Source organism: Microtus pennsylvanicus, chromosome 3, assembly GCF_037038515.1.
Source record: "Microtus pennsylvanicus isolate mMicPen1 chromosome 3, mMicPen1.hap1, whole genome shotgun sequence".
Classification (NCBI taxonomy): domain Eukaryota; kingdom Metazoa; phylum Chordata; class Mammalia; order Rodentia; family Cricetidae; genus Microtus; species Microtus pennsylvanicus.
In genome coordinates, this window is record NC_134581.1 from 104,454,146 (window position 1) to 104,478,860 (window position 24,715).

Sequence of the window (24,715 nt, forward strand, 5' to 3'; positions counted from 1 at the left end):
CTGCCTCTCCTGATTACTGAGACTCAGGAAGAGACACGTGGCTAGCCGTCGCTTCTCCACTGAGGACTCCTCCCAGAGGAGCACATTCAAGGACAAAGAGGCTCAGTGTCCCTGAGGAAGCAATTCCAGGTCTTCAGACTTTACCCAGGGACTGCTCTGAGCAGCCTCCTCTCTGCAGAATAGAATTGCTTCTTGCTATATTTTCAGTTCACTGCTTCCTGTTGAGTTTAGTTGGAAAATTAAAACAAATGAAATTAAAGTGTTATTTTAAAATCTTACATTTCCATCCTTCATCAAAAACAACCCCCCTTTCTCTCAACCCTGGCAACAGAAATTCATTTCTTCCCTCCAAGAGAATCCCCAATTGGTAGAAATAAAATGTACTTTTGAATAACAAAATAAAATTTATTCATTGCTCAAAGACCATTTTTCCCCCTGAGGGATAATTCATGGAAAATGGTCTATCATGCTTTCCTGGTGACTGGCTCCCTGTGTGTGTGATTTTTGCATTGCTGTTTCTATTTTCCCACATGCTAAAGTTTGAGGGTATCGTCACATTCCATGGCCCCCCAGATATGTTTCTGGGGTGATCTACAGCCAACTAGTCACAAATAAATTTTCAGTATGAACTTATTTTACCTTCAAAGACAAGAAAAACAAACTGCCCTGTCTCGCTGACATTAGGCAGTCGATCCTTGACATTTTTTAAAGGCTGCTCCCAAGCCTTTGACAAACCTCTGCCGCTAACATGTAAAAACATCCACACTGCTTCCTGATTGCCCTCCAAATCATACTCGATCAAAGGGCATGCTTCCTGTCTGCAAGCCCCTCATGAATGCTCATTCTGCCTAAATTGAATGCCTTGTCAACGTCACAAATTAGAGACCTTTCTGGTGTTCCCCACTTTAACTCGGGCTTCTTGTCTCTGACCAAGCACATTGACTTCCTCTTGGAAGTCAGCACAGATGCCGCTTGCCCACATTCTCAAAAAGGGTCCATCGAAACAAATGGTGGGAATGTGATTAACGAAAGGGAGACATTAGACAAATTGTTCATGAGACTACCCATTACCAGACGAATTGTGATGCTCACAGATTCATCTGTTGGAGCCCCCACTTCCGGAGTGACTGATGATGGCCTTTAGAGAGGCAATTATGCTGAAGCCATGAGGTAAACTATAGACAGAAAGGACTCGTGTCCTCATAAGAAGAGGCAGAGGCTCAGGTTCTGCCGAGGAAGGTCATGTGAGGACACAGACACATGCCTACAAGACAGGAAGAGAGGCCTCATCAGACGCCAGCTCTTATAGCTTCCTCTTATACTTCTGGTCCCCAAAATTACAAAAAACAAACTTCCATTGTTTGAGCCCTTTGGTGTCTCATCAGCCAGAGAAGACTAATCTAACATCACTAAACTTTTTACCAAGATCACTTAACCAACAGAAATGAGAAGTAGAGAAAGTTTGAGAAACAGGTTTGAAAAAAATGAGGAAATGGAAGAGGGGCTATTAGCAAGCTAGCTCAGAATTTCTTTTCCAGAACAATTTCAGATTATAGTAAAATTGGGGAGAAAATATAAAGATCCCTCATGCACCACTGTATACACACACACACACACACACACACACACACACACGAATCCACCATCACCAGCATCCCAGTCTACATAGTTCTTTTGCTCCAATTGATGAACCTGCATAGACATGTCATTACCTACTAAATCCATAGGTTTTATTCTTGGTGATGTACATTCTATGGGTTTGGACAAGTGTATATAATATAAATTTGCTGTTATAGTATCCTGTACGTCTTGATTCAAGCATGGAAATAAGACTGCCTCCAAGCAATGTAAAAATCTAAGCCAACCTTATCATTAGGAATGAGGCCAAATGCACGGTGGTCGTCAGTATGCACAGCCCAAGTGAAAATAATATTAAAGCTTCATTCAAATGGATGAGTAATGGAAGGGTTGGGTAGGATAAATCCTTCCAAGGCAATGAGTAGAAGTCAGGGAAACGGGAACAGAGGGAGCTAATCTGATTACATGGATCCCACTAGAGCAGCGGTTCTCAACCTTTGGGCCCCCATCCCACAGGGGTCTAATGATATTTTCACAGGGATCACGCATCAGCTATCCTACACATCGAATATTTATATTATAATTCATAACAGTAGCAAAATTGCAGTTATGAAGTAGCGATAAAAATAATTTTACAGTTGGGGGTAAGCACATCATGAGGAACTGTATTAAGGGATCACAGCATTAGGAAGGATGAGAACCACTTCTCTAGAGAAATGCCAGGCAGCAGAAACCACCCTGAGATGACCTACCCATTGCAATTAGCAAAAGAGCAAAAAGGCCATTATCATAAATACTCAAATAATTTAAAGGAAATGTGTTTATTAACAGATGGATGATTCTGCAGCAAAACAGAAATTACTTTGAAATCTCAAATGGGAAAAGTGGGATTTACTTAACGGTGACTTTGAGTGGTCAGGCTATTCCTCTAGAGAAACGGTGACTTGCAGAGCACAGCTGAGTGACCAAACAGAGGGTTGGGCTGGGCGCGGTGGGGCAGGATTACAGACCCAACGCTCAGCAGGCTAAGGCTGGTGTGCTGATGGAGCTATTGGGGAGAGCCTGGGCCCAGGCAGTGCTCACATCCCCAGTAGGCCAATTAAAGCTACAAGTAACACCAGATAAAGGAGATTTATTCAGTCGGGCCAGATATTTGGAAGGGAAATTTCAGAAGATAGAAGACTGCAGAAGGACCCAAACCCCCGGCTTACCATTAAAATGTGCCAACAGCAGAAACCTCCAGGGGCCAGGCTCGACGGAGGAGGAGTTGGGAGCTGAAAATTTTAAGCAGAGATATCTCAGTGTCCTAAGGTCGCAGAACTCCACTGCATCCTGTCTCCCCTGCAGATAGCAATTACTATTCATCGTATCATATTAGTTAATTATCCTTTTTAGAGAAAGAGAGAAAAAGAGATGCCAGCCAAGAATTAGGGATGTTCCACCACTACAAATCATGTTTTGGTCCTTGTGGCCGTGTTCTCACACACACATAAACAGGGTTAATCTCAAGCATGCCAGGTCCTTATCATTCTTAAACCACAGTGAATGTGGTGTACCCATAGAACAAAGGAGAAAACCAAACAGGTGTGGCCACTGACAAAAGCCATTTTTAACACAATTCATGACCCACAAGAAATGAAGGGGACACCCTTAGTGAGAGAGAAGGTGTCTAGGACAATATCAGACTCAGTAGTGAAAGACAGAACCCTTTGCCCACACGCACCCACACACTGAGACAATGGGGATGTTCTATTGGGAACTCACCAAGGCCAGCTGGCCTGGGTCTGGAAAAGCCTGGGATAAATCCGGACTCTCTGAACATAGCGGACAATGAGGACTACTGAGAACTCAAGAACAATGGCAATGGGTTTCTGATCCTACTGCACGCACTGGCTTTGTGGGAGCCTAGGCAGTTTGGATGCTCAACTTACTAGACCTGGATGGAGGTGGGGGTTCCTTGGACTTCCCACAGGACAGGGAACCCTGATTGCTTTTCGGGCTGGGGGAGACTTAATTGGGGGAGGAGGAGGGAAATGGGAGGCGGTGGCGGGGAAGAGACAGAAATCTTTAATAAATAAATAAATTAATAAAAAAAAGAAAGAAAAGCCAAAATTAATTAATACCTTCTAGGGATAACCTAAAAAAAATGGAAATAGCCCAAAGAAGGGGATTGGCCAGAGGAAGAATGGGGGTAGAGAGCCATTTTTTATGCCTTTAGGAATGACTGATTTTAAAATTATGTTTTTAAACTTGATAATAAATTTCAATTTAAAAGTTAGAATGTCGCTATTAAAAAAAAAAGAAACAACTCAGGAAAACCCATGATAGGGCCACAGTGAGCCTGCGTCTAATTCTGGTCCAGGGACCATAAGAGGTTGAGTGAATTATCACCCCACTGCTTTGGTGGCGGAACAAGGAGAAATCCGCTGTGTTGGAGTCATCTCAGTGAAGACTGTCCAAGTAGGGTCTCTCAGTAAACATAGGTTCCATGGACAGAGAGCAGAGCCCGAACCGGGTTGGGGAAAGTCTAGGGGATCTTGCATGGGAAGTTTGTGGAAAGGATTCCTAGTGAACCGGAGGCTGAGGAACAATGTTCCAGGGACCCAAATGTTTCTTTTCTGCCTGTGCATAAAAAGGCCTCTGCAGGTGTCTCTAAAGAGTCACCCAAAATATCCACAAAATAACTATCTGCCCACAGCAGAGAGAATGAAGTCACCCCATCATATAAGAGCCCTGTCTCCCTTCCCCCTTTTTGGCTCATTTCTGATTAGGGACCCAAGGGGGAACAGTCAAGAGTATGTTGAAGAGTGTAAGAGGAAAAACCAATTACATCCAAGTAGGGATAAGTCCAGCCCCTTAGGGGGCGTGTTCGCCTCGGGCTAATGTTTACCTATAAATCTGGCGAGTGTGCTCCCAGCTGCTCCTTCTGTTTTCCTGGTCTCTGCGGAAACGGTAGTTCTGTGAGTCTATTTCCCCATTAAAGCTATATATATTTTTACAATCTGTCTACATTCATTTACGCCATTACATTTTGATACACTCGGCCACACACGCCCAATCTTCATCCATGATCCAGAGAGCAGGAGCCCACTGCTGCAGGCATCAGCAAAGGACATTTGGCTGAGGATGAAGATCACAGAGCTACTTCTTACCCTCAGCATTTTAATTTCTGAACTTCAACATTTGAAACTGTATATTTGCCTTATTTTTTACTTAAGAATAAAAATAGTAACAGTGCTTACAGCATGAAAAATACTGTGCATGAAAGAAAATATTGATAAACCAGACTTTGTTAGGAGCTAGCATTTCTGTTTTGCAAAGGCCGTTAACGGAATGATCGTCTGATAATGGGTCAGAGCTGAGAACCTCAGGATGAGCTCATGTGAGACTCAGTGCAAACATGGTGCTGAAATACTCACAGCTAGTGCTTTGCCTGCCAGAGGCCTTAGAAGCAATGACATCCTAGTCGGAAAGGGCACACCTAGCATGTCAATAATTGATGCCTACAATTTTCTTCCAATCAATGGAGCCAGTCCTCCTAGGAAAATAGATAATTCTAGGCAAAAGCAAGAAATATGCAAGATGAGTCATGAGCATTCCACAGTTTCAGAGATCGCAAAATTCTAAAGCTGATCCAAAAAGCCACATCCCAATCTAGACCAATAAGAGCATGCCAAACAGACATGGGGCCTGAGGAGAAGAGTTCTTCTAGAAAAGTCTGCAACTACTTAAGCAGTATAATAAATGAAATGGCATTGCTACAACCCAAATAGAAAACAACTGCACTGTCTCTAGAGATAGGAAATGACGAGGAAGTAGGAGAAGAGATGACTCTTCCAGGAAGCAGAGTTGTAACGAATGCTTGAAGACGCTTCATCTTCTCGGAGGTGGAGGGTAACTGGTGCTACTTCACGTGAACTGTGCCTAGTAATTCTCTTTAAAGAGACGCTGTAAGAATGGATGGAACATAACGAAGACAGCTGTCTCCATCACTGTTGTTTCGCTGTGAAAAGACACGACAACTTTTATAAAGGAAAGGATTTACTTGGGGTCTCGCCTACAGTTCTGGAAGGTTAGTCCATTATCATCATGGCAGGGGGCATGGTGGTGGGCAGCTTATCACAGCCTGTAAATCCAACTCCAGAGAGCTATGATGCCTCTGGCCTCAGTACCTCTCCTCTTACACACACACTCACTCACACACGCACATAGCACACACACACACACAGGCACATGCATGCATGCATGCACATAGGCACATACACAAAAAATCTTAAATAGATATGTAGCTATACTAGCAATATGAAAAAATATTTAAATTTTAAAAAACAAATAAGGGGACTGGATTCAGGTAAAGAAAATGAATTAAAATATCATTAAAAATTACAGAGGATGCAACACAGAAACAAACAAAAAATGGAAAGCATGACAAAGAAGCGAGGCATCAGAGAGGATCTGGCTGTGCTAGTGAACCAGCCCCTGGAGGGAGGCAGAGGATCGTGAGTTAAAGGTTAGCCTGGGCTGCAAGTCAAGTCTGAGGCTAGCTTGGGATACATGAGTCTCTACCTTTGAAAACTAAAGAACAATAAAACAAACAAGAAAAGAAGCAATGAAGATCTAATACAATACAGAAAATAACAAGAGCTACAGAATAAGAAACAGAAAAAACAGGAAGAGCTAATATTTGAGGTGATGTTATCAAGTGAGTTTGAAGAATTTATTAGAAAAGACAAATCCTTGGAGTGGAGGATTAAACAGAGTTCTAAACCAAATAAACTAAAGCAAATAACACACCTACACACTTAGCAGCTGAAGCCCAAAATGTCAAAGATAAAGAGATAAATAAATAAATAAATAAATAAGTAAATAGCTGCCTGCGAGGAAGCTGGCGGGCATGGTGCGTGAAATAAACCTGACACAGAAGTAAAGCTACAGCTTGCTGTCCCTCATATGTGGCATCTAAACACTGGACTCATAGCTGCAGGGCACAGAGTGGTGATTGGTGAGGGACATGGGGAAGTGAGAGAAATGTGATGTCCATTAAAGGGGGCAGAAGTCCATGTCAGGGTGAAAACACCTGGAGACCTGTCACACAGCATGGTGACGTCAGTTAGTACCAGCATACTATGGCCCTGTGGACCCGAGACCTGTCAAAACAGTAGACAGTAAAGAAAGATTCACCACACACAACTGATATCTATGTGAGGCTGTATCTACATTTTGGTCGATTATCTTTAAATAAGATTAGAAAATTAAAAAACAAAGTAACATAAAACACTCCTACAAATGAATGCCCCTCAAGCAGCTGACCCTTGTCACAAACACTAGCTTCCAGAAGCAGCACAATCAAGTACTTCCTCTCAGTGCTAAGGATAAGTAACATTCAGCTTTGTGGACACTGTGCATCCTGCGTGGCAGATTTCCGCTGTTGTAACAAAGTCCCTGAGACGGTCAGCTTACAGGAACAAACTTAGTTGAACTGAGTTCAGTCCATTGCTGGCTGGCCTGTGGCTGTCAAGCCTGTAGTAAGGCTGTACGTCAAGGTGGGGGTGGGACATGGTGTGGAGCAGAGCACAGGGAGAGCAAGAGAAGGAAGGAACTGGGTGCCCCATGTTCCCAATGACCTAACTTCTGTCCGCTAAGCCCTACCTCCTAAAGGTCCCCACTTCCAGAGAGCACCAGAATCACTAAGGTCAACCCTTCCACACACGATCTGGGAACACAGATGGAAACCATAGCATATTAAACTGTCGTTCTAGAATAAAAGGCCCTCCTCCTTCTGGAGCAAGGGTCTTGCTGTGACCTGAGGTAGCCTTGAGTTCTCTTTGTAGCCCAGGTTTGCCTTGAATTAACAACCTTTCTACCTCCCTTTCGCAAATGCTAGGATTCCAGGCATCTGTTACTGTGCTGGTAAGTCTTAAACTTCCAAAGAAATTACTTTCTATCCATCTCTGTCCTGTCAAATGTATCAGAACATTTTCTCTGATGCTCAGTCCCACTTCTTTCTTATCCTATAGAGGCCTGAACTACAAAACAAAGCACAATCCCAGCCCCTGGGTTCTGACTTATCATATGCATGCCATGTTCTGGAATGGGGACAGTCATGAAGTTTAGAGGGCAAAGTGAGCTGTAGAAAGGCAATGCTGTGTTCAGGTCAGTGAGCTCTTCCCGCAGACAGAAACTGCATCACACACGGTAGCTGCGACAGATGCTCGCTCTCCAAGAGCTGAATGTTGGTCAAGCAACGCAGTAACCGAGCACATCTCCCAAGATGCTTCTGCCTGTGTAGCTTCTAAACCTCATTTTTCCATAATCCTGGAAGTCCTGTGACCTCTCTGAGACCCTGTGACAAATAGCTTTCAGATTTCAACTTTCAAGAGCATGATGTTATAGCTTTCCCCTTGTTGTGATAAAAAACCTATGAAAGATAATTTAAGGAGAAAATATTTGGGCTTATGCTTGCAGTGTCTCTCCCCGGTCCTCTGCCATGGCCACTTGGTTCTGTTGCTTTGGGGCCTGTAGTGGGGAAGAACCAGGAGCCCATAATAGAGCTGCTCCCCTCTTACCACCTGAAGCTAACAGCACAGGTACAGCCCACACTCTTCAAGGCTGTGTCCTTAGTGGCATTCTTTGTCCAAATGGCCCCACCTCTCCAGTGTCTGCTGCCTTTCTGTGTTACATGCAGCTGTGAACACACTGCAGGCTTAATCCATCATAAGATCTGAGCGCTCATGACCTAGTATTACCTGGAGACATTGCTGCCCAGAGGACCAAACCTCCACCACAAGTCAGTCTTCGGGGCCAGCGCACCGAAGGGGTGTGTGTGTGTGTGTCCCACAGCAAAACCACTGGTAACAACAGATTTGTTTCCCAAGTGGAAGCAGCCTATAAATTTTCAAGAAAATGCATCTGGAGTTGCCTTCTTTCATGGGTTTTGAAGGCATTGAAGAACAGGATGGCATTGCTGGATGAGAAGGCACTGGTACCCATGGCACAAAGGTTTAGCAGCATTCCTTCTGACTGATTGGATTTCTGAGGTCATGGGAGCAGGAGAACTGGGCTCCTCTGTACTCCCTGTGTGCCCATGAGTCTGTTCTGGGATCCGAGCTGCCCAGCATAGCTGAAATACTAAACAACTGATTCCAAGCGTGAGAGCAGTTGGCACCAGGTTGAAGTCCCTGAAGTCCCTGCTCTCTTGAAAACAATGAGCCAATGCCACAGCACATCCTTGAAGAACCACAGAAGCTAGTTAGTGCCAATATCCATTTTTGAGTAGCACAGAGAGAAAGGAAAACAACAATTTTTGCAGTAGGGGCTAATGGAACCCTATACTGGTAGGCAAGACTATGGCCCTCCCCCAAATGCCCACCTTTCAACGTCTAGGTCCTGAGTGCATGTTCAGGATGAGGGGAGTTATATTCATAAATTGATTTAAGATTTGGAGTATCCTGGATTACCCAGGGGGGTGGAATACAAGCACATGACCCTGAAAACTAGTGAGGGAAGATCTCAGAAAGAGTCCAAGGGAAATGTGGTCCCAGAAGCAGCTCAGACGCAATGCTGCTGGCTTCAAAACTGGAGAAAGGAAGTCAAGAGCGATGCATGTGGCCTCTGGAAGCTCTCAAGCCCAGCAGAAGACAGCGTCTCATGCATGGCAGACTTTGCAGCCCTGACGAGCAATTTTGTTGTGTAAGCCACTAAGACTATGGTAATTTGTTATAGCAGTAATTTAAAACTAATTCAAGTGCCTTCAAAATTGCAAGAGAAAATGATTTTAATCCATTACCTAAATTCAGACACACTACTGAATAAGTATGAATTTAAGCCCATTTTCAGACAAATAAGGTCTAAAAAATATGAGCTTCTAAGCACCTTTTTTGGGGAAGATCTAGCCTTTCAAAATAAGGCAACAGACCAAGACAGAGGACCCTAGAAGCTGCTAGGCTTACCCGGTAGCAGGTAGCAAGGCAGCCCTTAAGAGCAGATGAGGGTATAGAGAATAAGCCTGTCAGGGTGGGGACTTGAAGATGCCATGGGAGGTCTGACGGCACAACATAGGCCAGGGAGAGACTTGGCATAACTCTTATGAAGCTCACATCACACAGTGGGATTTTAACATTGTGAAAGATTGGGGGAGAGTTAGCCACAGTGGCACAGAAGTCAGGGGCAGAGGCAAACTTCAACTCCAAGTGAGGAGGCTGCACTGAGAAGAAAAAGATGATTGCCTATCCTTGTCGTCCTGACAGTGAGCTCTCCTTGCCTATGAAAAACAGTTTTACTAATTCTTTGAGAATTTCATATCTCCCTACACCTCCCTCTAACTTTTTCTGTAAACCATCGAATCCAGTTTGTAGTTCCCAGGTACTCCCCGATACGGGGCCATGCCTGGAGCAGGATCCACCAAGGGCTCACTCTCCCTCACCAGCTGTCAGTCCCAACAACTTCTCAGCTAGGGGTGGGACTCCCTGACTCCCTCCCCCTCCTCACGGGGATTCTGTCCGGCCAGGTCCTGCACAGGGCTTGTGCAGAATTTCATCTGAACAGCTGCCCCACTGAGCCTGGGAAAACCCTGTTCCTACGCAGCCCTCTGCCACCTCCGCCTCTCCCAACCTCTCAGGCTTCTCTTCTGAGGAGATCCCTGGGCTTTAGGAGAAAGGGCGAGGTTGATCTAAATATTGTAATGATCCAGATATGGGTGTAACCTGATTGGAAAGAACAGGGTAGAAAAGTGAAGGCCTGGGCTGTTGGGGGAGGAGGCTGCTTGTTGGTTCCCAGCCACACGGCTAGCTTAGACCTGAAATAATCACACAGAAACTATATTAATTAAATCACTGCTTGGCCCATTAGCTCTAGCTTCTTATTGGCTAACTCTTACATTTTAATTTAACCCATTTCTATTAATTGGTGTATTGCCACGTGGCAGTGGCTTACCGGGCAAAGTTTCAGCATGTCTGTCTCCTGCAGCTCCATGGCATCTCCCTGGCTCCGCCCTCTTTCTCCCAGCATACAGCCTAGCTTTCCCTGCCTAGTTCTGTTCGTCCCTGCCTAGTTCTGTTCGTCCCTGCCATAGGCTCAAAGCAGTTCTTTATTCATTAACCAATAAAAGCAACACATAGACAGAAGGACCTCCCACACCACTGGGCCTCTGGCTCTCCATTTTCATCGGCTTGCTGTTTGGGCCTTTTATTGGTGGGTGGGTTTAATGGTGTGCAAGCCGCAGGGTCCTAACTAGATTTATTGCAGTCCTTGGTCTACAGCACACTCTAAGCAGGAGTCCAGTGTGATCTGCTCTTGGCTATCTGGTAAGTGATTTAATTAATTACTTTTAATACTATGATACCCTACTACCCTAAACCAGAGCAAAAACCTGTAGAAGAACCCGTATCTAACACTGTGGTCCATGTCCTGTCCTGACATCAGCTCTTCACCCCAACTGTGATACTCAATGTCATGAGTCTCGTGTCTCTAGTGCCTTTACTGTCTCCTCATATGCAAATGGAGCATCTTAATTCTTGACCAGTCTGACAATGATCCCTGCTGGACTGGAAGCAGGCGTATTGTAGAGGTTGTTGAAACGAACCACTTTGCCCCTTCATAGCTGTCTGTGAGACTGTTTCCAACAACCCAGGAAGAGACTCAGCCCAGGCTTTTCTCATATTAAATACCACTGCTTTGCACCATTTTTCCTCTCTTCCCTAACCACTGCTTGAAATTGTCCCCAGAGGGTACATGGCGATGCTAAAGATGTTAATGACTGGTCTCTGATAGTATGAGTCTGCTATCTTCAGGCTCACTCTGAGACAGGCCTGCATCCTCAGTGAGCCTTCTTCTCAGATTCCTGGGGGCCAGGCAGCCATGGTGGACTCTGCATCAGTTACTTGGTTACTTTGCTTGTTGTTGTTGCCAGATGCTTGAGGAAGGGTTTGTTTGGCTTCATGGTTTCAGGATACAGCCCACCATGCAGAGAAGGCAGGGTGGCATATCACTCCATATGGTGGTGAGAGGGGCTTGCTCATATCTCAGCGGACCGGGAAGCAGAGAAGCGGATGCTGGCCCTCCACTAGCTTCCCCTTTCTTCTCTTTAATTGGTCCAGCCCACCCTCCCCCGCCCACACAATGGATTACACTGCTCACCTCAGAGTGAGTTTTCCTTCCACGGTAAATTCTCTCTGAAAGACCCTCACAGACACACCGAGAGACCCAGGATGGTTATTGACCTTGGCAGCTTGCCGGAGTCTTATGGGTTCCGGCAGCATGGGGACTCTTGCCAGGTCTGTGACCTAGAGGCAGCCATGCCATGCTGCCTGACCCCTGACCCCTGACCCCTGATCCGTGGAGGCTTTAGCCTCACTCAAGTATTTCCCAAACCATGTAAATCAAGCCCTAGTTTTTAGGGATGCTAACATATTTTGCCCCCCCCCCAGATAAAACCTTGCCATTAAAACACTGGGGAATATGAGATCAAAATAAAAACACAGGCTTCTTTGCTATACTTTCACAGAACTTGACCTCCTAGATGGTGATACTTTTCAGTTTAGACTGTTGTCTTCAGAAAGTTATCTACGTTTGCTGGGCCTCCGTTTCTTCTCTGAGACACAGAAATACTGATGCCCAGCCCATAGAATGCAGGGAGCGAGCAACCATGAGCTTAAAGTCCCTGCCAACCGCTGCCTGAGAAAGCATCCACACATCCAAGTTCCTATCTCTTTTGTCTTTGGCTTTTCTTTTCTAGGTCATCAGGTCCCCGTCATTGACCTCTGCCTTTAAAACTGACCGTAACAGTCACATGAGATGGCACCAGGGTGTTTCTCTATAGTGGAACCCCAGGCCTAGTACAGCGTCAGTCACAGCACGCCCAGGGGAGGCAGTCTACTGGTGCTGTCACTGGGAGCAGGCTCCTGCAGCAGCTCTGTGTCCTTCTCAGTTACCAGAGACAAACGTTGCTTGGGGTCCAAGCGTACATCACAGATGTGTCACCCCCAAAGAGGGCAGGGCAGCTCCTGCCAAAGAGTCAGAGTCTCTCTACTCTCTCCGCTGTCTCTGGGCCCAGACTTCCTAAGCTAAAGGTCTGCGCTTTGCATTGAGAATCTCCTTGGACTCTTCATGTAATCCATGCCGATCCCTGTTTTTAAGGCCACCAACTGTTGTGACACGGTCACCCATCCAAGAAACACAGCCAGCACACGGAGGAGAGATTTTACTGAGCCTAGAGAGATTTACAATGAAGCACACTTTACAGCAGATTGGAAAAACTCAGGCTTCACAAAGACAGCGCTCACGATTACCAGGCACATTTGCTCAGAAGCACGCAGGGACCGAGGACAGGGAGCAGATGGGTGCCAACAGGGGACCCAGACCTCAGGGCTGACTCTGCGACGTGGCGCTAGCTCTAACTGCCCGCAGGGAGGTGTGACTAAACACTGTAAGTCACTGCAATCTGTCCTCTCCTGACTCTCTAAAGCTCACAGTTACTAGCTGACATCACAGGGATCAGGACAGACACGGAAGCTGTAGCCCCCTAACCCACTTTAAATTTAGAAGTCTTTTGCTGCCCTCCCCAAGTCATTTAAAAAAAACTGTATATATATATAATCTTGTAAATTTTCTAGCATTCTCATGAATAGACTAGTTTAAAAAATTCCCCTCACTCACTACAGGGAAGCAGCTACAACCAAGTTGTGCTTCAGTTAGCAACTGAGAGATCTAAATGAGTCTTGGATGAGACCCTCCTCCCTCAGACCTCAGTCCCCCACTCAGCGCCACAAAGGTGGAGCTTTCGCTTGTCTCTGAGACCTCTCTGAAATGAGACAAGAATCTGAACTAAGCACAGATGCCACAAAGCTGCCCTGAGCCTGGAGGGGTGGGTAGATTCTGTCCCACCCGACACGTCACTCTCTGGGTGACGCTGAGAGCCACTGAGAACACATGCAAGATGAGAAAACTGGCTCTCTGGAATGAGATTTCTCTGACAAATGGGCCCTTAAGGAATAGAGCCGCTTTAAGAAGCCTGTAGGTTTTGGAAAATGACACACGAATTTTTCAGGTGCTGTTGACAAGGAATCTTGTTTCAGGAATTGGTGTGAAAAAAATCTCATCTTTCAGACAACAAAGAGAAATGTCCTGTCTAGACGGCTCGGGCAGACGAGGTGTCAAAGCACAATTATTCCAGCTCATTGGAAAGCAGGTTCCCTCACTGCCCGTGAAAGCAGAACCCTCTCTCATTTCCGGGGGCTGGGGAAGGGGTCGTACCTCCCAGCTCCTTGTACCGCTCCTTTTGATGACTACCGCCTAGGGGAGGGCCAGGCCCACCCACCATTGGCTGCAAGATGGAGCCAGCCTTTAGCTTGCCCTCCCCACTTCTCTTCGGTTATACTGAGGGACCGCACTCATCATGGGGGATTCAGGAGTACTGTGACGTACCTCCATTTCTTGCTAATTATTACAATCTAAATGGACACATGGAATTCAGAATTTTAAAGCTACAAACATGTACACACACACAGAGGTCAAAGTTACAAATTCACGGCACACTAATAGGCATTTTTACAGATTGATGGGCTAACAGGGTGATCTTAATTCATTTCTGTACTTTTCGAACATTTTTTCCTGAAAATAGTAATGATAAATAATTTCTCTTTATTTTAAGAAGCCAAAATGGGTCCTGTCTGGTCATGGATAGAGTCACAGCCATTGAAGATGTGTGATTACGCTTGGTCCACTGACTTCTGAAAGCTTTTGTGCCGTTCTTTCTGGCTAGTGAAGCTGTTTTCTGGGCACGTGGTCGCCTGTGGGTGTTCAGTAGTGGCAGGGCAAGCTGGCAGGTGCCGGGCGCCTGGGGGTGGACTGAGTCAGCTCCCGTTGGAGCTGAGGGGGCTCTCAAAGATCTGGGCACAACACCTGTGGCACCTTCTAGGTGGTTTGCACATCAGATTGCAGGGGAGTAGGGGGGCACTGGACAGGTTTCTAAGAACCCAAGCATCTCACTGCTTCTGTAGGACTTTCCGACACCGAGTATCAAGTCAGTTGTGAGAGGACAGAGCCCTTCCCCACCTCATCCTCCTTCCCCTAACTCATGGCCACAATGGGCTCCACGGAGGACAGATCTGTCTTCTCAGACTGGATCTGGGTAGAGGGCAGGAGGTGACTGGCTAGCGGAGCCCTCCGACCCTGGCTCTTTTCTGTCCATGCCACCCTGAAGGAAGGAACTGGGGAGGGCAGTCTCTCTTCCTGAGGCTTGGGTGGCCTCTGGCACATGCTCAGCAGGGCCTTGAGCTCCACCCGGAAGTTCTCATTGAGCCAGCAGTAGATGAAGGGGTTGTAGCAAGTGCTGCTCATGGCAAACCAGTGGAAGGCAAAGTAGAGGGCGTTGTTGGTGTGGATGGCCTTGCTGGAGAGCAGGAGGACGTAGCAGTTGAGGGGGAACCAGCAGAGGGCAAAGAGGACCACCACGAGCACCAGCATCTTCACGGTTGTCTTCTTCTTGCGCCGCAGGGCCAGGTACTGCTCTGTGGTCACGTCGCCAATGGTGTTGCACAGCCACAGCTTCTTGGCCACACGGGCATAGGCCACCGAGATGATGAAGAGGGGGAGGAGGTAGAGCAGGATGAAGGTGGCCAGGTCCAGGTACTTCCAGAAGAGGTCAGCCGGCTCTGGGAAGTCTGGCAGGCAGAGGGAGCGCACAATGTCCTCGCTGGACCAAGAGGGAGGGAAAGCGTAAGACTGGGTTGGGGCAGACTGTGAGTGGGGAAGCCAGTATTTCCACTTTGTCCCTACCCCGGGCTGAGCACATCTGCTACAGATGTTTTGACACTGTGGTCTAATCATCCCGTCATGCTTCGGTCTCCCCACAAAGTAGGGCCTTTAATAGAGGTAGGAAGACTCCAGACTCCATGTTTCCTGAACCTAGCATCATGCCTTGCACACAGTGGGCCCCGCAGAATGAATGAATGAATGAATCAATCAATCAATCAATGGATGCAGAAGGCAGGAAGGCAGGAAGGAAGGGAGGGAGGGAGGGAGGGAGGGAGGGAGGGAGGGAGGGAGGGAGGGAGGGAACAGTGTTTCTGCACAGAAAGTCAGCTCTTTCTTGAGGAAATCTTAGAGTCCCCTTTGTACTCAGTTCTCATCCCAAAGGGAAACCCATGAATCTTTAAAACAGATGGAGGTAGGGAGACAATGTGGGAAGCAGGCCTCTAGCGTCTCTGTGACTTCTTAGTTTTTCACATAGGCTAGGAAGAAACTGAAGGAGGGGGCAGCTGATTCCCAGGGAACTAGCTGAGTCCAATCAAAGCCCCACCCCACCCCACCCCACCCCACTCCACCCCACCCCACCCCTGAGCTCACGGTCTGCTCCTATGAACTGCAGGGGTGTGGTGTGGAGGTAGTGAGTTAGGTGTTCAACTCAGATCTCAAATGCTAGCTCCCTTCCACTGAGTCTGCATGGAGGAAGTAGAACGTAGTTTTTAGAAAGTGTGGGAAAGAAGGAGTTTCTGGTGAGGACCAAGCTGGGTCTTGGCAGAGACACTTGTCTCAGAATCCTGCCTATGCCTCCTGGTGGCAGAGGGAGACCATCTCTGCCTGTGTGAGCCCGTGCCTCCTGATGACAGAGTGGAGACCCATCTCTGTCTGTGTGAACCAATGCCTCCTGGTGACAGAGTGGAAACCATCTCTGCCTGTGTGAACCAGTGCCTCCTGGTGGCAGAAGCTGATAACAGCTGCCTTCTCCTCACAAACAGGCTAAAGAGTAAGGCAGAGCTAAAGTTGAAAAGAGCACAGGGAAAACAACAGAGAGACTAGGCATGGGCTGAGAGATGGTAAGAACGATTCAGTGAGGCCATAGGCAGTGAGGAGGTGTACCTACAGCTACCAGGAAGAGTCATATCCAAGGGGGTTCCGGCTGACTCCCCGTGACTGTGGTCTAGGTCCATTCTGGAGAAGGTCAGTAGGTTACAACCTCCCCTGAGCCCCAGGCTGCTCCCACTGACACGTCTCACCTGTACTTGAAGGTAAACAGTTTCTGGCAGATGGCATGTGGCAGGGAGAAGAAGGTGGCCATGACCCAGATGACAGCAATATAGATGACACCCTTGGTGATGGAGATCCGAGGCTTCAGGGGATGCATGATGACCTGGAACACAAGCAAAGGGTGTCTCCACTGAAGTGGGAAGCAGGTAAGAATCCAGGCGGCCCCTGAGCTGCCTCGGCAGCTGAGCATCGAAGGGAGCACACCCTGACCTCAGCTCAGCTCCAGGAGGTCCCGTGGACTCTGTGACTGCTGGCAGTCCCAGGGCCTCTTGTGAGTGAGGAGAGCATGGTAGGGGTGAGAGGAGAGTACAAACCTGGTAGAAGGGACTTCAGGCTCAGCCCCACCTCCTGGAGATCAGTGGTTCCAGACCCTGGATGATATTGCAGGTTCTGACCATGAGGGGTAATCTCTTGTCACCCACTGCAGAAGTGGATTTGACAGCACCTATTAAAGCCATTACTAAATTCCAACACAGACTGGCTTCCATGCATCTTGGAACTGATATTGTGTGGCAGCCAATCAACTCTTCTAAGAGGCTTAAATAAAAATAGACGTTAACAGCGTTTCCATTTGTGATTGGGCCCTGTGGCAGAGGTACCCCAGTGCTCTGATGGAATTAGTAGGGGTTGACTAGAGGTAGCTGTGTGCAGACTTTTCTCAGCTGACTTTGATGCCTTTGTACTGCATGAAGATTTGATTCTAACATGATCATGGCATTTTGGAAATAGACATATCTCAAATTTGGACAGTCCATGTCTCTTCTGATGTGCAAACCTCTTCAAGAACATCCTTATAAAGCTGTCATCCAGAGGCACTTAGATGTGGCTGGTGACATGAGACACTGTGGGCCATTTATTCCTCTGAGACAATCATTTTTCACAGCGTACGATGCTTTTAGTGTGGGTCTTTGAAATCATTTTTCTGTTGGCCCTTATGCTTCTCAGACCATCTCAAAGCAAACCCTGATTATCCTCTGTCCTAAAGATACTTGCCTCGTGAATCTGCTTAAATTATCACAGAGCAGGACAGTCTAGCGGTCAGAGCATGGCTTGGAGCCAGACAGATGTTGATTCTCATTTTAGCTTTGTCATATGATCATGGGAAAGTTGTGTGTGTGCATTTAACATGAAGAAGAAGAAGGAAGAGGGGGAGGAAAAGTAGAAGAGGCAGCAAAAAATAATTTGATGGTTGAGGTCACCACGACAGGAGGAACAGCATTAGGAAGGCTGAGAACCACCGAATAGTCAGCAATATGTGCTCATGAATCGCAGAGTTAACAAGTATCTGGCCCTTCCTAAATGGATGTCCTTAGGTCCTCTTTGAGTGCCTACCACCCGTGGGTATTACCCCACATGCTCACTCCTGTGCTACTACATCCTACCTGCTCCTGCCATCGGGACACCCTGGCTTGTGTTCCTCCTACACAGTCTGGGCCAGAGACTCCATCTCCCACTTGAAAGCTTTCTCCGACCTGTAGTTGCTTGCTTCTTCCTTTCCATCTGTAATTTTCTGGGTTTGATTTTCTACCACCAAAATAATTCATTAAATTTAGAGATGGGAAATGCCAGCAGTGAGTCTTCACTTTGACAACAAAGGGGAAATAACCTTTTGCAACTACCAAAGGGTTTAGTATCCCTTGTGTCCTTGCCGGAATTGATCAACAAGGAGACAAGTGCACAGGCTGACAGCTGGGCTGAATGAGTCACTATCGTGAGAGCCTTCCCTACAGACACCAGGCAGGCACAGTCAGAGGGGGAGGATGGTGCCAGAAGTGGGTGCCCTCACCTGGTGACGGTCCACAGCAATGGCTGTCAGTGTCAGTGCTGAGACATGCAGAGAACAGTACTGGGCAAAGCGGCTGACATGGCACATTCCCTTCCCAAACACCCATGTGCTGTTTACAAAGCGAACCTGTGGATAGAATACAGACATCAGGGGTGGGCAGGGTGGATACAGGCAGCAGGGGTGGATAGGGTGGATACAGGCAGCAGGGGTGGGCAGGACGGTTACAGATGTCAGGGGAGGACAGGGTGGATACAGGCATCAGGGGTGGACAGGGTGGATACAGGCATCAGGGGTGGACAGGGTGGATACAGGCATCAGGGGTGGACAGGGTGGATACAGGCATCAGGGGTGGACAGGGTGGATACAGACATCAGGGGTGGACAGGATGGATACAGACATCAGGGATGGACAGGGTGGATACAGGCATCAGGGGTGGACAGGGTGGATACAGGCATCAGGGGTGGACAGGATGGATACAGACATCAGGGATGGACAGGGTGGATACAGGCATCAGGGGTGGACAGGGTGGATACAGGCAGCAGGGGTGGGCAGGATGGATACAGGCATCAGGGGTGGACAGGGTGGATACAGACATCAGGGGTGGACAGGATTCATACAGACATCAGGGGTGGACAGGATGGATACAGACATCAGGGATGGACAGGATTCATACAGACATAAGGGGCAGACAGGATGAGTACAGATGTCAGGGGTGGACAGGATGGGTACAGTTGTCGGAGTGGACAGGGTGGATACAGACATTGGGGTGAACAGGGTGGATACAGGCATCAGGGATGGACAGGATGGTTACAGATGTCAGGGGTGGACAGGGTGGATAAGACAGGTGTCAGGGATAGACAGAGTGGATAGAATACAGATATTGAGGTGGACAGGATGGGTACAGACGTCAGGGACGGACAGGATTCATACAAACATCAGGGGTGGACAGGATGGATAGGATACAGATGTCAGGGGTGGACAGGTTGGGTAGGATACAGATGTCAGGGATGGACAGGATGGATAGAATGCAGGCATCAAGGATGGACAGATTAGCTGCAGATGCCAGGATGGATAGACCTTAACTGATACCCAGCTCGAATTCTCAGTGGTTTCTGAAGAGCATCTCTTCAGGAGGCCTCTTAGCTCTCCCAGTCAAGGAATCTTCCAGCTACTGTGCCGTAGCACACAGCACATGGCTTTCCCCAGTATAACCCATTCTTGGTCATTGAGTTCACCAAACCCCAATCATGGCCCTGGACCATCAGGATCAGAAGAGCTTGGGGAAAGTGCGGGCTCGGGAGGCTAACCTTTCCACAACTATTCATTGCTGTGCAACCTTAGCCGATAAACTCTGTTAACCTCAGTTTTCCCTTTTGCAAAAAAAATGGTTTCAGAATACGTACCTGAAAGGCTTATTGCAAAATCTGTAAAGATGGGAGAAATTGCCCAGCAAATTGTTAGGAGGTGATTATGAGAAATTGGAAGCTGACATTTTGAAGTGTAATAAAATTCTTGGCTGAATGGAAGCTGGCCTAACAGAGAAACATCTCCAAAAAGTCACAATATAGCATTTTGACTGTGCTTAGAAGGGGTGTGTGCATGCGCACATGTGTGTGTGTATGTGTGTAAAGGATCCAACACAGAGTAACACAGTGTGCAAGCGATCCACCACTAAGCTACATTCAGCCTCATGTGCCTGACGATCTTGCAGCTGACCACCTGAGCGGAGACACTGGAAAGGTGAAGGTTAGGGTGGGGAGAAACGGGACCCTGGGGGGAGACAAAGTCCTTCTTCTGCAGCATGCAAGGCTGTGTGCTCACTCAGGCTTGGAGCAGCTCCTGTGAGGAGGAATGTCTTGTCCAGGAGAGATGGAGCATCAGTTCTGACCAAGGCACACCTGATCTGGGAGGAGACTGAATGTAGAGTGTACCCAATAGAGGGTCAGACACAGCACAAATGGGTCACTCAGTGGGAGTGGAGTGGGCAAGGGAAGAGATCGACATCAGAGACAGGCATTCTCTCACGACTTGGATTGACAGAGTGTACCACTTGCTGCGGTCACCTTAGTGGACTGGTAGGTGTAAGGCAGATCCGAGAATGGGCCAGCCTTGACAGATACACAGGTATGCATCTAATTGGTATCTGAGGAGCATCCTCTCCGGAGGCTTCTTAGCCCTCCCAGCCAAGGAATATTGCAGGCACTGTGCTGAAGTATGGGCCACTGGGCTTTCCCCAGCATAGCTGATTCGTTCCCACTCTGGGGTCTCCGAGTATTCTCTCCTGCACCTGTGAAGCAGGCTCATGCTTTCTCATATGGTTATGAAAATCATGCCTGGTAGCAAGCAGGTGTAGAGTGTGTACAACACGCCATACTTAGCCAGCACCTCAGCCTCTGAACTGCCGTTCTGACTACACAGGACTACATAGGTGAGTGAGGACTCACACACGTGGAGCCTAGGACAGCGGCCAACAACTCTGGATCCGGGTCTGTTGGGAAATGAGGAGTAGAGTCGAGTTTGGCTACCTCTCCTCAGAGAGACAGAAGGCCCAAGGCTTTGCCCTATGCCCTGGAGGAGCCATTGAGGTTACAAAGCAGGCCATCTTCAGCCCCTCTGCCTCCCACCCACAATGAGCAAGTGAGCAAACCTAAACTTCCGGTGGGACACCACCCCTTCCCAGCTCCCAGAAACTCCCCGCTCTTGACCTTGCCCCCATGGATTCAGGCGGAACACGGCTGCTGGCAGGTGGGACTCATCCAGACGAAGACAGATGCTTCAGGAGGCCCCAGGCCTGACACACTTAGCCCAGCCTCTCTTTCTGGCCCACCCCACCTTCCCCGGCCCACTCTGATGTGTCTTTGGTTCCTGCACCTCCACCTTCACTCAGTCACTCGGCGTTCTCGCAGCACAAGGTGCGCTTCGGTGGCTCCTCCTTCCGGCTTTTCCTGCTCCCTCTGCACTGTGTGTGCCGGTCATTCATTTCCACCCAGGAGACCGGGCTCTTGTACAGCTGTTGAATTGTCACAGCCTTTGCAGAGTCTCCTTTGACCTCTGCTGAATCAGGATGAAGGCCCACCTCCTCCAGACCCCACTGCACTGTCTGCATGCCTCTATCTTGGGAATTACAAGCAAATGTTTATTATTGTCTCCGTATCAGAGAACCAGTCTTCATGCTGGCTGCAGTAAAACAGGGGCTGGGAAGAGGGGCCCAGGAGGAGGTTACTGTCACCAAGCAGTCAAAGGCGATGCTTCCCTCCAGTGAGAAGGCAGAGGGATTTGAAGATCCCAGTTCTCACCACCTGTATGCACAGAGCAACACTCTGGACGCTCAACAGGAGCTTGGACTGGGGAGGTTCCGTGGGTCAGGTCCAAAGCCTGGCTGCTCTATTTTGTCATGTAGGAAGGGCAGAGTCCCTTCTCACAGGAGGCCCCTGGGTCATTCAGCTCTCGGCTGTCATTGCTTCTTTGTCCCTTCATGTCTATGTATATCCAACTCTGCAGCCCGCCTCTGAACAACAGCGACGAGTCCCTGGAATCTTGCAGCTCTCATCCGAGACCCACCCCAGCTTGCCCTTTCTCTGATAAGAAGGCAAGGGAGGAACCACAGAGAGCCAAGATGCAGGGTTTCTAAGGATCAGCAAGGCACAGAGCATTATTGGGATGCCTTCATGTCCTTGGTCAGTGCCTAGGGGACCCTGAGTGGCCACCAATCAAGTGACTGGTTAGTATAGGCTGAAGGAAGTTGGTGTCTTGGAGCAGTGGAAGCAGAACATGAGTCAGGAGCCCCCACTCCCACTGGCGACTTAGTGCACACACCAGAGAACGTGAGTGAAAGGAATCAGTTCTCCTGGCTCTGCAGGTGGCCGAGGACAAGACCTGGGTTTCTGTGCCTTAGTTTCCTTATCATATTATGCCAATATGCTCTCAGAGGGGAGAGTGGGAGAGAGAATGGGAATGTTTTGAAGATAGAAAATTTGGAAGGACATCGCATGGACCAGTGGCTGCAAAGATCCATCATTTTCTGTCTTCATTTATATGTGAGGAGATAGATAGATAGATAGATAGATAGATAGATAGATGATAGATAGATAGATAGATAGATATTCTGCTGCTTGGCTAATAACCCTAATCACACATTATTCCATACACTGAAAGGGACGCAGCTCTGCTGTAGAGATGAGCTGTCTGTCACTGGGATTGCTCAGCCACACCCTCACTATTTCAAACCGTCCATAAACTCCCTAGTCACTAAGGGACAGAGCAGCACCTCTGCTGAAGAGCAGAGGCTCAGAGAGGGAGCCATTTGCTTACCCTGTGCAAATGTCCCACACCCCAGGCTCCAGGCCACCTCCATGCTATTCCCTCCCATAACAAGTGTCCAACAGGGCCTCCCCGTCAAGCCACCAACGGAACACAGATGAACCCCCCAGCATCCAGAAAGATGCTTTGGACTCCATCAACAATCAACAGCTGCTGTTCAGACAACCCACCCAGCAGCACTGGGAATGGGTAGGAGGCAGGCTCTGCACAGACTGACTTGAGGGACAAGAAGTGACCTAATAGCCTCTGCTAACATTTCAGGGACCCGATTTACTGTTTGCTCATTTCCAAATGCCTGTGACCAGGGAAGTCACACAGTGAATGGGCAATCCTTTAGAGCCAGCTGCAGACACTCAGCTCATCGAATCAGTGCTAACAGCTGCAGAAACTCTGGCCTGGAAAGGAAGAGGGAAAAGAAAGAAGGGGAGACAGAGGAGAAAGGAATATTGAGGAGTGACAAGAAAGAAAGGACTCTCAAAGATTAGGACATGAAGACAAAACAAAATAGGTGACAGAGGCTAGGAGGTGGAAGGAGGAGGGTGAGGACTTGGAGGTGGTGAGGACCTGGAAGAGACAGAGAGATAGGAGGAGAGAGAGGAGAGAGAATAGACCCATGCGTCAGGAAAAGAGAAGCCCGAGAGGGCCTATCCTTACCAAAGTGAATGGCGTGTTGAGCAACGTGATCATGATGTCTGCCACTGCCAGGTTGACGATGAAGAGGCTGGTGGCAGAATGCATGCGCTGGTTCTTGAAGATGACATGACAGACTAGGACATTGCCGAAGAGCGAGAAGACGATGATGAACGAGTAAGCCACGATGAGAAGGGCTTTCACCGTGGGGTTCTGGGACTCGGCCCCGTAGCGTCTCCTGCCCACGAAGTTCTGCCAGTCGGAGAAAGTGTAGTTGGTCCAGAAGTGCGAAGCATTGGTCCCGGTCAGGGATGCCTCCATACTCGGATGCTCAGTGACGACCGGCGGCTGCTCGGTGCCTAGCACCGAGGACAGGAGAAAGAGCAGCAGGACAGGAGGGAACATCATGCCCAGCCACTGCGGTTCTGGACGCAAGGGTTAGACTCCCCGCCGGCTCGGTGCGTGAAGGCTGGGCGCGGGGCTCTCAGCACACCGGGCTACAGGGGTGCGCAAGGCAGAAGGAACTAGGGCGCGATGGGGCGCGCAGCACAGAAGGAGCCCCGACCTCGGAGAAACCTGGACCACGCCGGGTCCCGACTGGAAAGGCCACCGAGATCCGCAGGGAGTCGGGACCCCAGAGGGAACTCCGGAATGCAGAGGGACTCGGATCCTGCTGACTGCCAGCCGCCTCTGTCACCCCAGCCCTCGGTGGCGCTAGCCCGTTCTCGCAGCACTTTTATACCTCTGCTCCCGCAGCGGCCAGTGCGCCTCCGCCTATAGGGCTGTGCAGCGTCTCTTCGCTCCCGTGACGCGCTCAGCTCCAGCCGCCTCTCTCCAGGCTTGCGGCACCGCAGTCCCCAGCGCAGCCTGCGCCAGCCCCTGAGCACTGCAGCCCGGACTCGGACCGCCCTCCCTCACGCTCGCCAGCTTTCTTTCTGTACAGTAAATCAGAGAACAGGTGTAAGCAGCCTTGGGAACTATTTGGGGTCACACTGCAAGGCCAGGTTTGTACAGTCCAAAGATCCACCACGTTGGTTTCCACCTGATCTGTAATCTTGGCACATTCCCAATACTGAGGTTGTTCCTGAACTAGGTGGATCCTGGGATGCAGCAAATCCTGAAGTAGACCTGGAATATTTCCTCTCTAGCTAAACCTTAGACTCACTGCGGGCCTAGTCAAGGCCTGTTGGGAATGTGACATGCTGATGTCTTTAAAGGAAACTTCAAACACTTCTTGATACACCCAAGAAGCAGAAGGAATAGCGTTTGGCTCTGTGTCCACTCCTCTGGAAAATAGTTGCTTCGCTACTGTAAAGTTCCGGAAGCTGCCCTCTCTCAACCACCCTCCCGCTTCTCCGGTGAGACTTTTTAAATTTT

The 24,715-nt window shown here is 48.5% G+C and overlaps 1 protein-coding gene across 1 annotated transcript; it reads right to left on the bottom strand.

The window, feature by feature from the left end:
* Positions 1-14,031: 14,031 nt before the first annotated feature.
* Gpr83 (G protein-coupled receptor 83) lies at positions 14,032-24,197 on the bottom strand. The gene is made up of 4 exons (XM_075966787.1): positions 23,363-24,197; positions 18,389-18,514; positions 16,572-16,705; positions 14,032-15,268 (listed from the first exon to the last, which is right to left on the bottom strand). The coding sequence occupies exons 1-4, from the start codon at positions 23,744-23,746 to the stop codon at positions 14,644-14,646; spliced, it is 1,269 nt and encodes a 422-aa protein (XP_075822902.1). The 5' UTR covers positions 23,747-24,197; the 3' UTR covers positions 14,032-14,643.
* Positions 24,198-24,715: the final 518 nt, after the last annotated feature.

Coding starts and splice junctions, on each gene's coding strand:
- Gpr83 (XM_075966787.1), bottom strand. CDS start 23,746: ATGATGTTCCCTCCTGTCCTGCTGCTCTTTCTCCTGTCCTCGGTGCTA. Junction 18,515..23,362: donor TCAACACGCCATTCACTTTG/GTAAGGATAGGC, acceptor TTCTATCCACAG/GTTCGCTTTGTAAACAGCAC. Junction 16,706..18,388: donor TTGCTGTGGACCGTCACCAG/GTGAGGGCACCC, acceptor CTTGTGTTCCAG/GTCATCATGCATCCCCTGAA.